The sequence below is a fragment of the Rhipicephalus microplus genome, chromosome 9 (assembly GCF_043290135.1).
Source record: "Rhipicephalus microplus isolate Deutch F79 chromosome 9, USDA_Rmic, whole genome shotgun sequence".
Taxonomy (NCBI): domain Eukaryota; kingdom Metazoa; phylum Arthropoda; class Arachnida; order Ixodida; family Ixodidae; genus Rhipicephalus; species Rhipicephalus microplus.
In genome coordinates, this window is record NC_134708.1 from 102,733,348 (window position 1) to 102,751,366 (window position 18,019).

At 41.3% G+C, this 18,019-nt stretch overlaps 1 protein-coding gene across 8 annotated transcripts in view; it reads right to left on the reverse strand.

Annotated features, from left to right (window-relative positions):
* LOC119163118 (XK-related protein 6) overlaps positions 1-18,019 on the reverse strand; it is a 177,315-nt gene that overhangs the window by 38,730 nt on the left and 120,566 nt on the right. Inside the window, exon 7 of one of the 8 annotated variants that reach the window (XM_075874187.1) lies at positions 10,798-10,985. The exons of 6 other annotated variants lie outside the window; for them this stretch is intronic. In XM_075874187.1, the coding sequence (XP_075730302.1) occupies positions 10,896-10,985 (90 nt within the window). In that variant the 3' untranslated portion in view covers positions 10,798-10,895. Of the gene's footprint in view, positions 1-10,797; positions 10,986-12,159; positions 17,919-18,019 lie in introns of those variants that run through there. One more of the 8 variants, XM_037415056.2, reaches the window with a different exon arrangement.

An 18,019-nucleotide genomic window follows, 5' to 3' on the forward strand; every position in this document is an offset into this window, starting at 1 on the left:
CAGTACATTATAAGCAATTATTGATTAAACATGAATCCGTGTTCTTTCACATGTTGCTCACAACTTTAAATTTCAAATCGAATGGTGTTTATAAAAAACATGGGTTTTAGCTAAAGTTCATGCTGTTTTCTTGAACAGCTGACAAAACGCTATTGCATGCTTACTTGCCAGAAATTGGATTGTGTTTGAAATAAATTGCAATTTTTCACCGGACTGCCAATAACACTTCACATTGGGGGAACATTTAATAACCATGGATTGATTAATTTTCAAGAACGGAAAGAAAAAAGTGGCAGGCTGGGTACTTACTTGATATTGGCATTTGTTTTGCTACCCAGCGTATTATCATGCAAACTTCCTATAGAGTGGTTATGCATCTTGCATGCGTGTCTGTAAACCAAGAACTTTGGGTAGAACTATATTTGTCTTACGAATGGTTGCAGGACTGTGGAGGCTGTAGGGCTGCTTAGCCAATATGAATGGTGGAATCCCTGGACATGTGTTCAACTATGCTGCATTAGCTGCTTGGTGTTTTCACGGCATCTTCACAGATGCGTTAAGTGAGTAAAGCAAGCAGGTTTCAACACAGGGAAAAATATAATATGGCAGCACCTCTTGTGCGTGTCTTACATCCCAAGTATATCAAATATTTATTTTGCACCTAGTGGCCTGTAATTTTTGAAGATACATTTCTTTTTGCTTTATATTTGAGTCTTGATGCTTCGACAGCAATGTATTTGTGTTTGACAGCAAGTGTTTTTCAACAAGTACCTGATCTCAGTAATGACAAAACACCCTTCATACTTGGTCCTTAGCATAAGGTTGAACATATCTATAGCAGATTCAATTGTTCATTTTTCACTGTCATGATAATGGGCAAGTAGCAAAGGCAAGTTCCGATTGGAGTGGTTGGTGACGTCTGTTAAGGCTGTGTCATATTGTTTTGCAACCAGAGTTACTTGAGACCACATATACAATGAAGCTATATGACGTTTTCTATATGTTGTCGCAATAGTTACGTTACACACATTGGATGATACAAAAGAGGTCCTTGCTTATTTCGCTTTTTTTCGCTATGCTTCTTTCTTGTCTCTTCTTGCCATGTGCTCCTCCTCACTGTGCAAGGAGCAAGAGCAGTGGGCAGACAAACACGTATTTAAAAAAAATGTTGTTGTAAGGTAAGCACTGAGGGGCTGAACACTTGCAAAAGGCTCAAAGAGGAAAATGTATTGTTTCTAGCTACTTTTTGGGCAACCATAGCTAGTTATGCTGCTGCAGTTGTCATTGTTGATCAAGAAACTATTCTGAAGTCGTTGCACACATTTGCCTGAAATGTTAAAAAAATAATTGGAAGTGGTTTGGCACCCTTTATTGCAGTTACATACAGAACTAGGTTTCAATGTGTTAGCAAAATCTTTTTACTATAAATCAATCCTAATGATATCTGAAATTCAGAAAATATTCACGGAAAAGCTCCGGAAAAGGTTAAGTGGTTGCCCCTTGAATGTGAAGCAGATACCCTTCTTCTAAAAGGTTGATAGACAATCTAGTAGTCTCGATATTACATGCACTATAAAATATTCTGGTAAGGTGCTTTTCATGCATGTTATAATGAGAGGGGTTTTTAATAGAGCTGTTGTCACTTTGCCCTGTGTTGCTGAAATTGTTCACATAGTTATAATACATTAATCAATTTATGCCTTTTCCTTTTATGCAAATGGTTTGCTTACCCAGTCAGTATTACTTGATTTGGATAGAATCATAAATGCTCTAAAATTTTTTTTTACTATACAGCTGGTTTATTTCTGAAATACGCGACCATAGATGTGCAGTTGGTGGTGTGCTTGATTAATGCTTCACTAGCACCACTCTAACTACACCTGCTACAGTGCATAGTGTGAAAAAAATAATGGTACTTAACATTACAGGCAGCATACACTTTTATGTCTCAAAATGTGGTAGAAAGCTTGGTAAAAATGTGTGCACTTTTTTTCCGCTCTAAGTATTCTGATCTACTCAAAGCATCTTCCGCTCTTTTAAGGTTCTCAAACTATTTGGTGTTCAAAAGAAGTATCAATGCCATATCCTTCCTTTGATGGCCTACTCACCACTCTAATAATGAGAATTACCCGACAACATTATCCAGGAAAATATAGGGATGTTATAAAAAGTAATGTCTATTCAATTGTCAGAAAACGTGAACCCATTAGTAACTTGTCGCCATGTTACGTTTTCATTCACTTTCTTTTTCACAATTTCGGTAAAGTTATTTTTGATAACATCCCCTATAGTTTGTTTGGCATCATTGTCTGTTAGTTCTCACTATAATGTGTTCAGCAAAGACAACGAATTCTTAAATTTGTAGTTCTTTTCTTTACTCAAGAATCTGAAACAGTGAATCTCAGTACTCATAGCGGTGTGTGACTTGTTCTTTTGATCAGTCATGCGTGTGTTGAGTACTAACAGATGCATAATGCTGCCAAAGAAGTATAGGGATATGGGAAGTAATGGTAATGTAATTGTCAAGAAAGAAAAGTGGAAGAAAAGATAACTTGACATGGCGAGGGACTGAACCTACCACCTACGAAGAATGCGCGTGGTGCTCTACCAACTGTGCTACGTACCTCAGCAGCTATTGCCCCTTCCGCTTGGCAAGGTATATATGTGTACCTAATCGTCGGAAAGACAGTCAGCCCCACTTGTTGCCATCATGGCTAGTTTGGGACACTTTTTCTTTTCCATTGGCATCACGTAGCATGTGATGTGATTACAAGCTGGCAGCCTGACTAACGCTCCTGTGCTTAATGCACATATATATCCCATAAGTGGACGGATAGATAACTGTCATAGTTAGTAGTAGGCCATCGGATGCATTATTCAAAGATTTCCAGATTCAGTTATTGCACACGACAAGTTGCCTTTTCTTCCACGTTACTTTCTTCTCAATTACATTACAAATACCTCTATTATTATCCCTAGTACTTTTTCTGGCAGCATTGTCAGTTCTCAGTAATATCGTTTCTAACAAAGAAAAACGAGCCCTTCTTTCCTTCATTCGTAGTGAGGAACTTGTTATGGCAGGCTTGGTGTCATGAGGCTGTATATGAGGGATAATTGGTCAGCTGTTAGCTCATGTAATAGCGCGTGCTGTAGGGCGAAAGTAGGCAAAAAAAAAAACAGGTGTCCCACACTAGCCATAATGGTATCAGGCAGCGCTGACGGACTCCTCCATGATTAAATGCACATATATACCATACAAAGTGAAAGGGGGATAGCTGCCATGGTAGCTCAGTTGATAGAGCATCGGACACGATATTCGAAAGTCATAGGCTCGGTCCCTGTGCAGGGCAAGTTATCTTTGTTCCTTCTACTTTTCTTTTTTCAAAATTACAATACTTCTATTCTTCTTGCACATTTTCTGGTGTTTGTCAAAAAAGGTACATTATAATCTGAAGAGGCAAACAGAATGTGCCAGTGTACGAGTTAGCTCTTGTAGTGATTACAAGTAAGGAATGTTTTGAAGAATAAATCATTCTGCCACTTGCCTAAAAAATGGCTACAGGACATGGTGCTGGATGCACTTTGTTATTTTTGAATTGCGCTATCTTGAATTATATTTTTACATGGGCTACACATGACGGTATCACACACTTTAATTCCACAAAGAATATGCAGCGAGCAACGTTATAAATGCGAAATTGCATAAGGATAAGGTAAAAACTGCACCCTCAACAAGAATGTACAGGGAGCACTGGGTGCAGGTGTCATTCTTTCTGCCCGCCCTTTTGAAGTGTGAGCTCTTTTCACCTCGTTCTGATCAACTAACTAGATTGAGATGTGTTGTTATAGTGCAAAAGGATGCTCCACGGGAAACTACGTTTGTCTCAAATTCTGTGTGTGTCTTTCAACCTATATGGTGTCCGGTTCAAGAGTTCATGCAGACCAGATTGTGTAAAACAGGACACCCATTTAACATAATAACATGGCTTAAAGCATAAAGCAGTTAATGGGACCGAATATCAATTTTTATAGTAGCTGTTTTTTTCTGCAATAGAAACCTTACTGGTCTGAGCGTATAATCATGCAGTGAAAGAAGAGAATTTTCGGGAGTTGTTTCTGTTTGTTTGACATAGCTTTCATGAGTACATTTAATGATAACACAGAAAGTGCTAGAAACATTTTAAGAATTTTCAGGTCTCTTACTGCTATGAAGTGTCACACAACACAGGCTGGAAACAGTGGGAGGTCAGCATAAGAGCTTTATATGTTTGTGCGTTGCAGTTTGCTGCGGAAGCATGCATTTCATGTGCGTGGGAAATGCACATATTTCGCACTGTTTGCCACGATGGCAGTGCTGCTTTTTGAGGATTGACTCCTCTGCGTATGCAGCACAGAATAATGTTGGCAAAGGTAATATGGATATATGCTGTAACTTTGACTACTAATCTTTTTGCATGTTAAAGCATCAAACTATTTGCAGTAAACGTACAGGCTGGATGACATACTGATTTTTAGGGTTTTTAAGTGCAATTTTAAAAGGAAATGCCACTCAAGTTTTAAAAAGAATGCAGTTAAATTCAAAGATTTTGATTTCCACCTCCAATCACACATTCTGGCGACTTGTCAGTCTTTTTAATGAAGAAATCCTAATCAAAAATTTTAGCTGAATGGGTTGGTAATGATTTGAATTTTGTGCATTGCTCATGAGTAGAATGATTGATTTGTGCCCTACCCCTCAGTACTGCCTGAAATTGATCAGGCAATTTTTGCATATTTTTAGTATCGTTGCACGATCAGTGTCACCTTACGCTATGCCATGAAAGCAGCCCACATCGTCCAGCTAATGTTGTTTCCCTGTGCAACTGTAGTTGTGGTTGTGCTGAATGACCTTTCTTTATATACACTACATAACAAACTTGCTCCTTTAGAGTCAAGTGCATCTTCGGATCGATTGTAAATGTCTGCATATGCGAGGCCTTATGTTTTATAAGAAATTCCTCAGTATGCCACAAGAAAACGTGTGTTCTGCGAAAATTTGTATATCATTAAATACAACTCTTAAAGCCTCGTCTACAACTTTTTGCTGGTTGACCTTAAGCAGAAAAACGAGGAGCGGCAGCAGCCCCCAAAAAAGAGCAAGCACCCTTCAAGCTCCCCACGCTCTCTTCGACAGCAACAGCAAAGTCACTGTGTGGCATTGAAAACCATTGCAAAGAGTGCCTTATTAGTACACTATGCTGCTCTTTCATCGCGGAAGACGAAGTTGACTACTCCAGAGGAATTTCACGCTGTTTATTGTGAGTGCTTCAGTGGGTTTGGTCCTGTCCAGCCAGCAGTCAAGAAATCTTGTGTCAGATGCAGTCGAGATGGCTAGAGGGAGTCGCTCAGGCATGTTTTTGGACATTTGTCTAGCCAAGTAGTGCCAATTTTCGTACGGGTCCTTTTGGAGTCACTGCCACAAATGACAGAAGCTTCGTCACTTCTGTCAATGTAGAAATATGTCGGGAAAGATTAGCTGCATTAGTTTTTTCTATAACCTATAGGTACCAACATTCTTCATTGTACAGGAGTTTTGTTCCTCACTTATGGCTGTAAAGCCCTCCACAGAAAAAATGCTACTCGTCTACTTACAGAATGACCCAAGGCCCTACTTGTAGGTTTTTTCGGCTTGTAATCATAAGCACCTCCTTTGGGTGAACATGAACAATTTAAACATGTACAGCGAAAAATTTGGGTGGCTGGTTGTTTGGTCATTATCATGTTTCTCGCAATATTCTTAAGCATGTTGTGCATTACGCTGTCAATCTGGTTCATGTGCATAGAAGACATTACGCAGTTTCAGGCTTCTTCAAGCACCGTATTGTAGTATAAAAAGCCTGGAAGAAACCTATCAATAATTTTTTTAACACAGTTGCTTAATCTGATGCATGATACATCACTAAACTTTCGTGCGTATTCATCAATGTAAGCTCATCTTAGTGTTATCCAAAAGGAAGATGCGAGTCGACAGATGGAAGCATCCAGTGGAGTAATCAGGGTGAACAGTGGAAGTGCCTCAGACAGGCTGGCCGATGTTGCGATAGGAGGACCTATTTTTTAGAAGTCGCTTTGTCATCCTTGGCGTGGTAGTTTAAATGGGGTTAATAATGACTCGTCTTTTGGTGTAGGCGTGTGTGCCAGTTGCAAATGTTTGTCTGAAAAAAAAACTATAACGCAAAAAAGTGCAGCCCTCGCTTCCTTTCAAGTTAGGTTGCGATGATACAAAGTGTTTTCCTGTTGGAGGCTGAGAGTAAGGGAAGCAAAAAAAGGTAAAAAAAGAAGGAAAAGGGGGATGCAAGGTAAAAGTAGTGTGCTACACTGCTCCTACTTTGCAACCCCCTTTCCTTCTTTCTTCCTTCTTTTCTTATTTCAAATTTTTTACATTTGCATTCACCCATCTAGTGCATGGATCAATGACACATGGCTTTGCTATAGCAAAGATGCCTATGTGGTGTTGGATGAAACAGTGCATTGTATTTCATTCAGTTTAATTACAGGCTGATCAGTCTTGTAATAAGTGCTTCCTGTCTAACACCACACATGGTCAAATGAAAAGTTTGCGCTTGGCTCTTGGCATACTGGTGTATAGCTTGTGTCATGGACTATTCAAAAGGTATGTTGTTTTGCTGCTGTTTATAGTAATGAATTTATCCTACATGAAAATATCTTGCCTTGTGAGCTTTGTCAGACCTGCCTTTGTTTTTCTTTCCTATGCAGGCATTGTGTGCAAGGATAGCAGTAACAGAGAGGTGATAGCTTGAGCTTCGGAAGATTAAATACTGGCAGTGAGGCAATACCACAGCGAACATTCCAGCCATTTCGCCAACTGTTCTAAATGTGTTTTGAAAAAAAAATATATTGTGCTCGTTTACTGTATTGAAAACAGCAAAAGGCGGAAATACATCGCAGAGAACCAAATGTTAGGCCACCATGGTGCCTTCTGGACTTCCCAAGATGTCGTCTGGGTGTTGTTTGTAAAAAAGTAATTCAAAGATACGGCCTCTTCTACACCAAATTTGGTCCAGGTATTAAGTAAAGGTGATTGTGTGTAGTGCATCAAGCTCAGTAATATTAGTGAAATTTTCTTAGCCACATCAAAAGCAAGAAAGCAGTTCTCTTTATATGGCAAGTTATGTGATTACACTTTTTGTTTTGAAGAAGAAAATAATTCTTGAAGTTTTCTAATGTTGGCTGTTTTTGCATTTGATATACGACCGCTTCTGTTCCCAAGTTCCCCATGGCTCTCAATAGGAGACTTCAAAAATCATTTTCTTCATTGAAACAAGAATTGTAATGATAACACTTGCCATATAACAAGAAGTGTTTATTTGTTTTCAACTTACACATAAAAGTAGTTTCCATTTATAAAAATACACAGTGCAAATTGCATCTCAATGTGGACAAAAACAAATATATAGTGATATTTGTAATCTGGACCTAACTTTAGTTTTTTTTTCGTGAAGTATACCTTCTGTGGAATGAGTATTTATGGCTCAAATATTCATACAAAGTGCAGTATTGCCATACAAAAAATGCAAACGATAAACAGTTTGGCTGAATTTTTCAAAGCCTGTGTTGCGGAAAAATTGCACTAATATTACTCGGCTTCAAATACTTTAGGAAGCACTTTTACTTAATATGTAGATCAAATTTGATATTGCAAGAAAAAGCAGTACTTTTAAATTTTTCTCACAAACAACACCCCCTAACATTCTGCAAAATTCTGAAGGTACCCAGGTGACCACTACAATTTTCTATTCAAACTATTTCAACAAATAACTGTTTTCAAAAAAATAAATTACCACCATTTTTTAAACTATATGTCTGTTATGCTCGCCAGGCAGTATGGTTTGGATGTTTGGTGTAGAATGGCCCAGTGGGAAAAACAACAAATGTCTGAGCATCCTTTGACGCTCGGGCAATTTCGAAAGCATATTTTTGTTAGCAGCAATCCAATTTAGCCATTGTATTTATGCCTAGGCCCAGAAACAAAACACAAGTAACCAAAGTAGTCCTAAGAGTCATGCAGTCTCGCTGTTCCAAGGCTTCTGGAGCCTAATTTAGTGCAAGCTTCCCCATTTTTTTTAACTCAGATTCAGCCAACAGGTTGTGGAGGCACAGTGCATATTCAGCTAAAATGTTTCACACCAGTTACTTAGATAAAAAGCGCCAAGTAGAGGTAAACATACCACCTTAAAGGCATTTTAGGTAATAACAAAAAGGTCTGCTTTCTTTTTTTGTGTGTGATGCTTTGCCTGACCGCTGTGCTTTTTGTAGTATAGTTCATTGTCTAGTGAACATAGGCCTTAAAGGCTAACATTAGCCTTGTTGAGCTCGATTTCTTGGTTATAGTCATAGTAGCCATATTAAAAATTATGACTTCAAACTTGATTGTTCTTTTGAAGATTTTTTCTTGCATATTGACATTTTAGAGTCTTAGTCAATATTGTTATAAGAAAACGTGATATCATAATAGGGTCACTTTTTATAGAGTCGTTCAGTTCTACCTCACCTTTTACATTCCAAATAGAGCAGTTATTTTCAATATCGGCATTTAAAATGGAATGAGCATGCTCTATGTAGTAAGGTGCAAGCACTTACAGATAGCACATGCATACAACTTTTCTGTTGGCAGTTTATTTCTGTTATTCTTGATTGATATGTGGGGTTTCACGTCCCAAAACCACTATACGATTATGAGAGACGCCGTAGTGGAGGGCTCTGGAAATGTTGACCACTTGGGGTTCTTTAACGTGCACCCAAATCTGAGCACGCATGCCTACAGCATTTCTGCCTCCATCGGAAATGCAGCTGCTGCAGCCGCGATTTCATACTATGACCTGTGGGTCAGCAGCCGAGTTTTTGTTACTCTTGCTCTCCTTTTTCTGTGCAGTTCGGTTACAGTAGTCTGGCTTGCACAGATTTTTAATGGCACCTGCCTGATCATGCTTGCTTTCATGGGGATTTTAACCTTCTTAATTTGCATAGTTTTACGTCTCAAAATTGTTCAAGATGCCATTTTTGTGCACAAACTGTATAGTTTAAAGGCAGCAAATGTACATGCTCACACTATTAAATGTACATTGAGAGCTTTCACTGGCACTTCCTAAAGCTTTAGTATGCAGAAAGCGTTTAAATCACAACTTTATAGGGACATATCATTAGACTACAGCCGCCATCGATAATCGTGAGAACAAACTAGTTATTTTCACTGTGATAAGCATGCTGTTTTCTTTCATGTGGCAGAACTATTTATACACTTCTTTATTCAATTATTCACATATGCATAACATGAAGGATTGTGTGCCTTACATTTTCAGTTTCATTCTGTGTGTTATATTTCATGTGCATGTGAACTAAGGTGCTAACATGGGTCTCTGACATTATACGTGCCAATTATTTACATTTTCAGGTGCCAATTATTTCAGGTGCCATTTTCAGGTGCCAATTATTTACATTTTCAGAAGGACACATAAGTTCTATGGCAGTGACCTCCCAAATCTACAGTGGTGCCGGAGCCTCAAGCAGCATTTCGCCGATCTCCACAAGTCGTTCATGAGATAAACACAGCGCCACACTTTCACAGTGCTATGATTAATACTTATGTTTAGAATTTCGTTCCAATATTGCTGTTACATTGCGTTTTGTGCCACCGTCGTGTGCCTTAGATAGAGCTCGTAAAAGTACGGTGCAGTCACCTCATTTGCATACCATCAACACTGCAATGTCGCTATTCACAGCTGGAGCATACAGACAAATAAAAAATATATTGATTGTAGCAGGGCTGATGCGTAAAATAATGCTTCTCTATTGCAGGTTCTTTAAGTCTTGCATAGAACACTGCATTAATGTGTTGCAATGTAACCACCATTTATGATTGCTAGCATGTTAATTTGGTAGCTTTGTAACGTATTTTATTTAGAAGCTAGTTTTGCTTCTGCATCACGACAATTGGAAAGATGCCGATGATTCAATGCCTCATCATGCATCTTTAAGAAATATTGTGATTATACGCAGTATTGCATGTACTCAAGATGTGGACGTCTATTTAATTTACACATTATATTGCTTTGCACTAGATTCCGACGGTCATTTCATTTCCGCATAATTAATACGCCTTTCCTTATCTGCGGAGCATTCTGCAACATGCGGCTTTCCTTATCTGCGGACCTTTCCGAATCCTGGGCTTTCCTTATCTGCGGAACTTTCCGTATCATATGGCTTTCCGTCGTCCAATAATGGCGTATGCGCGGAGCCGCACATACGGGAATTTTCAGTAGGGCACTGTCTCGCAGAAGTCAAGGATGCCCTCGATGTAACTTGCGAAGGACTCGCTGGTATGCTGTTCACGTAAACGCTATTCGGCTTGCAGCTTACGAACAGCAGGATGTCCGAAAACGTCAACGACGGCGGTTTCAAAAGCGAACCAGGTCGGGAAATCAAATGCGTTCCTGTTGTACCACATGCCTCGACACCCGCGAGGTAGAAAACTCGGTTGCCGAGTTTACCTGCCTCGTCCCAATGATTGGGGACGCTCACGCGTTCGTACATGGTGAGCCAGTTCTCGATGTCGGTGCCATTTGTGCCGGTGAAGACAGGAGGGTCACGGATGTGGAGGACACCGAGACATGGCGTAGGAGCAGGAAAAAGCGTTTGCTGAGCGGTGTCTTTGTGCATGGTAGATTGCACGGTACGGGATCGAACTCCAAGAGCATCGAATGTGCACCGAAGGTGTTTGAAGGACACAGCACTCTCAACTAAATTGTTAAGACGTTTATTGGTGGACACTCGGTGATCATGCACGAGAGTGACAGTCAAGGAGGGGTACCAAGTCTCTGCACGAGCTGCTCTTCTTTTTACGAACAGGGCGCTGGAGACGCTGGAGAGGATGATCCACTTATTGAAGGCTTCGCCACAACTAGAAGATGGTGCCCGACGCCAGAGACCTGCGTTGAATATACGAGTGCCACACCGCACAGATCCAGCACTACTCCATGCACCTCATGCAGGAAACCGGTGGAAACGAGGACTTTGGCGAAGCGGGACACACTAAGAACGACAAGTCATCGGGATACGCCTGAAATGATGCCACCAATTACGCAACCATGGCTCAGAACCTCACTTCCTTAAACGTAAACTCTTTGCATGCTGTCATCCTAGATGTCGTACTGGACACCGACAATGTGCTATCAGCTGCAGCACACGAGGACGAGCCTACGCTTCCCTCGAAAGTGGACGAGATTCCCATCCTTGGCGAAGCCGCCATGCGAAGGAATCAGGATTCATCAGGGTTGTTGTTGTACTCTTCACTCATCTCGGTAGCGCCTGTGAGTCTAGCACACGATCAGGACCAGCTGACAGACGAAGTGGTCAAGCGGAACATATTCGTGCAGCACCTGCAGAGGCTCCATCTGACATGCCAACAACAGCCCAAAGATAACGATTTTTATGAGGAAGCCTTTCAAATGTATAAGAAGAGACTAAAGTCACACTAGTTCTACTACAAGCGACGCACGCAGTGCCAAAACTTCCAGTATGACCTGAAGATGGCAAATAACATGATGGTGAAGTGATCTACACACTACAGTTTGAAGGGACGGCTTTCCCCACAAGAAAAAACACCGCCTCGATTCGATTCATCGTCATTGACAAGGCCCTTGTTCATCGCCGTGTCACACTTCCTGGTAGGTTCGCTTAAAGCCTGACATCTACTAGCGCTTACAGATCATCTCTGGAAACGTGGCCGAAAGGAGTACTTGTTGCCTCCACGTTCGGCCCACGAGGTGACACCCAAGGCACCACAGCGACTTCAGGTCGGCGACGTTGTCCTGGTGTATGACAACTCACTGCCAATATTGTGGAAGATGACTCGCGTGAACGAACTGCTCACCGGCCTCGAGAACATCGCACGAGCGTGCCGTTTTAAGTTGGCATCCGCCTCCATCATTAGGTGAGTGGTGCAAGAACAGTACCTTCTCGAAGTAGGCAGTACAAAGTTTTGTGGGCACGAGAGTTTGTTGTAAATAAAGGAGGAAAAAGGGGTGGTGGGCACGAGCACAAGCCATGGACGCATGCTCGCTTAGTTGATTCCTGGAGCTTCCACGTAGCAAAACGATCGGGTCCAGGTCCCCTTATTTATTTTATTTACTTATTTATGCCATACCCACAGCGCCACATGGCATTACAGTGGGGAGGAAGCAAAGAAAAACACAAAGCATACAGTTGTTAACAATCGCTAGTAGCATTAGGAAAACTAATAAATACATATACAAGAAGATCATGAGTGTACACTAATGTGTACCATAGTGAATCATTGAGCAAAAATAAAAAACAAAAACAAAATTGCAAATAAACAACAATACATTGATTAAATTAACAATACAGTGTATTATAGTGATAAAAGCATAATTACAGGAACAAGAACGCTCATTAAAGAAAATACAAGTACACGCATATAGCAGTCATCACTAGCAGTAAGATGAGTGAACAGCAACTCTAATACAAGAATTATTTTAGCAGTGCGAAAAATATGTCCTTGGACGATATAGCTGCGAAGTACTTGTCTTTATGATTTCAGTCCCGTGTTATTCTAGGAAAAAAAAGACTTCCCAAAGGAATGTGTTTTGCAGGGAAAATCGATAACATTATTCTCATGGTCAATCTTGTGGGAATAGTAATTAGGTGCCTTTCTGTAAAGGTGCCTATCAATGCCAACTTTTGAATGAAAGATGTGAAAAAACTTCAAGCGAAGTCTGCGTCTTCGACAATCCAGTGTATCTCATTGCAATAATTCTTTCGCGAGTGTATGACTGAACTTTCTGTCACAACGTTCACAAATAAATTGGGTGGCGAAGTTCTGCACTCTTTCAAGTTTTTCTGTGTCACAAACTGTTGAGGGGTCCCAAACGACACAGAGTAATCAAGAACGGAACGCACATATGTTTTATAAAGTAATTTCTTAGTGGGCATAATAAAGTTCTTCGCATTACGGCGAAGGAACCCAAGCGCTTTCCCGGCCTTGCCTGTTACATAGTCAACATGTCGCTGCCAATTTAAGTCAGACGATAGGTAGACTCCTAAGTATTTGTATTCACTAACCTTACTTGGAATGGCGTTGGTAATTGTGTACGATGTCTGAGACAATAAATTCTTACGAGTACACTCCATGTAAACTGTCTTATTCAAGTTCAACTTCATGTGCTATCGTGTACACCAATCACGGATTTTGGCCAGGTGTCTGTGGATGAATGCTTTGTCCCGCGAATTCGTCATTTTCCTATAGAAAACACAGTCGTCTGCGAATAACTGTATATGGGATTCTACGCCCTTCGTTATGTCGTTGACGTAAATCGGAAATAAAAGTGGTCCCAGTACCGACCCTTGGGGGCCGCCCAACGTTGCCTGCGATGTGCATTCACTGGCACCATTAACGATTACAGTCTGCTGGCCTAATGTCGAATAATGAGCGACCCATGCGATGACCTGTGAATTATTGCCATACATAGTCACTTTCTCAAGAAGTAAACGGTGTGGGAGTGTATCAAATGTCTTCTTAAAGTCCAAAAAATTGAAGTCAATTGTTCTTCTTTTATCTAACGCGTATGCTATGTCGTGCGTAAATTCTGTTAATTGGGTAGTACAACAAAAACCTCTTCGAAACCCGTGTTGCTGTGGCGTAAATAGAGAATACTTCTTCATGTGTTCAACAATGGAGGCATATATTACATGTTCAAGAACTTTACATGCCACACTAGTCAACGATAGTGGTCCGTAATTAGAGACATCACTCCGTGGACCAGGCCTAAGTATTTAAACAATCATTGCTTTTTTTCCAATCTGAAGGAAGGCTGGCATGTAGAAGTGATTTATCAAATAGTACTTTTACAACTGTGCTAGTGTTGGCGCACGAAGCTTAAGAAAGGCGTTTGTGGGGCCATCTGAACCGCATCCTTGTGAGTTGTCTAATATTTCCAAGAACACTTGAATGCCGTGCGTGCTAATGTAAATACCCTCCACATTATGAGTTCGTATTTGATTTAAGTGGTGATCACCATCTCCAGGTGCTATCAGTTGCGTAGAAACAGAACTGAAATGAATATTGAGGCATTCAGCTTTATCAATGTCGTCATGAAAGACGTCCGAGTCACCAGAAATAAGTGTTAGTATCGACACATCGTCTTTACCATTTCATTCGACATGTTTCCAGAACTCTTGGTTTATCTTTGAGAAGGGTAGTTGTGACTCATTGGTATCAGTCGGAGTGTCACAAAAAGTACGGTAACATCTCAACTGTTTTTGTGTAAGTCTGCGCAGGTTTTTCATGAACCACGGCTTACTTTTCGCTTTCCTAGCTGTTAAGTGCCCCCATGGAACGAACGCATCACGTAATTTAGTCATTTTGTTTTTTAAAAAAATCCACAACTCACTGACGCGCAGTTGTTCCGCAAGGGTCTCAAATACGACAAAGTGATTATCCAGAGACTCATTTATGTTTTGAACATTAGCTTTAGAATAATCGTATACGCGCCTTAGGTCGCACACTGATGTTATAACGTAATATACATGTTTTGTGCTAGTTTTCCTAACACAATCCGTTTTCCATCTTTCAGAAGATCTGATGTTAACAGACTCTCACCAGCAGCTTTACCTTTTTGCATGCTCCTCAAGGCTTCTCTGACTTCTTCTATGATTACTGGTGGGGTGTCATCTGGGTTATTGCTAGTTCTTTAATTAAGGTCGTGGTTGTCTTGCCTACTGTCACGATCTCTGTAAAACTCCTCTGGAATTTGAGCTATCACATCCATATTGGTAGTTATTTTGCCTTCCTTGCCTCTAAATGCATACATCTCATTTTTTCTTATCCCAAGTTTCTTCTTCACTGCTTTGATGCTTCCACCACTCTTCGGAGCGTGTTCGATTCTTTCCATAGTATACATTTTCACATCGGATATTTTACGCTTTTTATTCAACTTCGAAAGCTCTGCCAGTTTTATTTTGTCTGTTGTACTTGAGGCTTTCATGCTTTGACACTTCCTAATGAAATTCTTTGTTTGATGGGACAGCTTGCCTGTGTACTGTCTGAGTACTGTACCTGCAACTTCCATGGCACACTCCGCACTAATACTCGTAAGATTATCATTAGTTGCGTCATCGATAAGGTTGGTTTTCTCAATAAGATAGGAGCACCTGTTCTGAATCGAGTTTTTGAATTCCTGTACTTTCCCTTTCTGTGCTAGCTCATTGATTGGCTTTTTGCGCATCAGTTTTTGTCGTTCCTAATCAAATCTAGTCGAATTCGAGAGCGCAATATTTGGTGGTCACTGCATGGAACCCTGCCAAGCGATTCCACATCCTGCACGGTGCCTGGGTGTGCACTCAGTAAGAAGTCTATTTCGTTCTTAAGTTCGCCATTAGGGCCCCTACAAGTCCACTTACGGTTACCTCGTTTTTTGTAGAAGGTATTCAAAATTCGTAAATTAACGCGTTTTAGGAATTCTACTAGTAGCTTCATTCTGGCAATCCTAGTACCGATGCAATTGTCGCCCATTGTCTGGTCTCCAGCTTGCTTCTTCCCTACCTTTGAATTGGAATCTCCCATTAGTATAGTATACTGTGTTTTTACCCTACTCATTGCGGATTCCATGTCTTCATAGTAGCTTTCAACTGACGCGTCATCACGGCTGGATGTAGGTGGGTAAGCCTGTACTACCTTCACTTGCATCTCTTCTTGAGTTTAATTATGATAGCTATTACACTTTCATTAATGGTGTAGTATTTGTCAATGTTTCCAGCTATGTTTCTGTGATAAGGAACCCCACTCCCAGTTCTCTTCTGTCAGCCAATTCCTGATAGGAAAGTACGTGCCCAATCCGTCGCGATGTATAGGCCTCATCTGTCCTCCTAACCGCACTGTGCCCCATAACATCCCATTTAACACCCTCTTGCTCCTCCAATATTACACTCGCATCACTATATAAGGCTCTAGCGTTAAACGTTGCTAAGTTCAGGTTTCAATGGCAGCCTGTCTGGATCCACAGATTCTTAGCACCCTCTGCTGCGTTGCATAGCTGACCGCCGCCGTGGTCAATTGCTTCGCAGCCGATGGGGACTGAGGGCCATGAGTTGTTTGGCGTATGCATGTGGGAGGTAGGGGCTAGGTGCTGCGCCAGGGTGGCCAATCCTTCTCTGGTAAGGGAGTGCGTTACCGGCGGTGGTCAGCGGTGACACCACACCTCAGACCTCTTAATTTAGTTTCATTATCACGCAGATTTTTTTAAAATTCGGTTGGGAACTGCGTGGCGCCAGGATTCGAACTATAGACCTCTTGCATGTGAGGCTGATGCTCTAACCAGTACGCCATCACTGCATATATCAATTTACACTAAATACTCAATGCTGCACAATGTCATTTTTTCAGGAGTTGCATTTCACTGAGACTCGTTTACTCTCTTCTTTACTGTAATCAGGTTCTGATAGAAATACAACCGCAGGTGAACCACCAACATGCGTGGTAGAAGTGGTGGTGACGACCGAAAGTTGTTTAGAGGGCGAGTCAACATGCTCCAAATTGTTTTAAACCCCCAAACAAGCTCGCGCATCTTCCGTATGCCTGACCAACAATCTTTCACGCGCAGTTACGTCCACTAGGTGATCGGTGATGGGACGCAGCACGCAGCTCTTCGATTGGCGCAAACAAGGTCTCAACAAATATTAATGAAGTAAACGTCACTTATCGCCAAGTGGACGTCAGTCCGCGTAGAAGGAGGTTGGTCAGGCGTAGGAAAAATGGGTGAGCTTCTTTGGGGGTTGTAAAAAAAGTCGAAGCCTGTTGAGTGGCCCTTTAGAAAACATTTGTCGAGATTGGTTTGAGCTACACATTACCGCGTAAAATATGAAAAATATAGGTGCTGCTATGTTATGCTCCTCGAACGAGAACAGCGCTTCAAGCTAGGTAATAGTGCAGTAGAAGATGTAAGATACTATGTCTACTAAGGACAGGTAATAACTGTGGAGCCGAACGATGAGACTGAAGTAACTAGAAGAATAAGAATGTGGTGGAGCACATTTGGCAAGCAATCTTAAACCATGACAGGTAGATTGCCACTATCCCTCAAGAGAAAAGTAGATAACAGCGGCATCTTGCTGGTACTTAGCTATAGAGCAGAGACCTGGAGACTTACAAAAAGTGTTACGCTTAAATTGAGAAGGACGCAGCAAGCAGCGCAAAGGAAATAGTAGGTGTAACTTGAAGAGATAAGAAAATAACAGAGGGGATCAGGGAACAAACCTGGGTTAAAGATATCATAGTTGAAGTCATGAATAGGGAATTGACATGGGGCGGGCATGTAGCGCGTACACAGGAAAACCGTTGGAAATTCAGGGTGACTAACTAGATTCGCCGAAAAGACAAGCGGGTTATGAGGAGATGAGATAGAGACGTTTGCTGGTATAAATTGGTAGCAGCAAGCACAGCACCGAGTTGCCTGGCGGCACATGGAAAAGGTCTTTGTGCTGTAGTGGACGTAGTGAGGCTGTTGTTGTTGTTGGTGGTGATGATGGTGATGTTACGCCATGTGGCTGAATAGATAGGTGCACTATGTCTTTCCCCTCACAACTCGTTTTGTGAAAGTGAGACATTAGACATGCACAGCCTCCTACACCAAAGTCTCAACTTCAGTCATGCTAAGTGTGTCAGAGCAGCTTGCGTTCATGGGCATCACTTCCCTGGGAACTTCCACAAAGAGTGGATTCGTCGAAGCGCCTGCATGTGACAGTGTGCGTGATGGTCGTGGTGGATTTTGCTGTACTTCCACTGCCGCGTAAGTGCCATGACGATGGTCACGGTTAAGATGAAGGCACTCGAGATCCTGAAAAGAGATCTAACAAACACAACATGGTTAATTGTAATCTTAGTGGAAGTTTAAGGTTTAACAGCGTGAAAAAGCGTGAACGCAGGAAATAGCGCGAACGCAGGAAAATA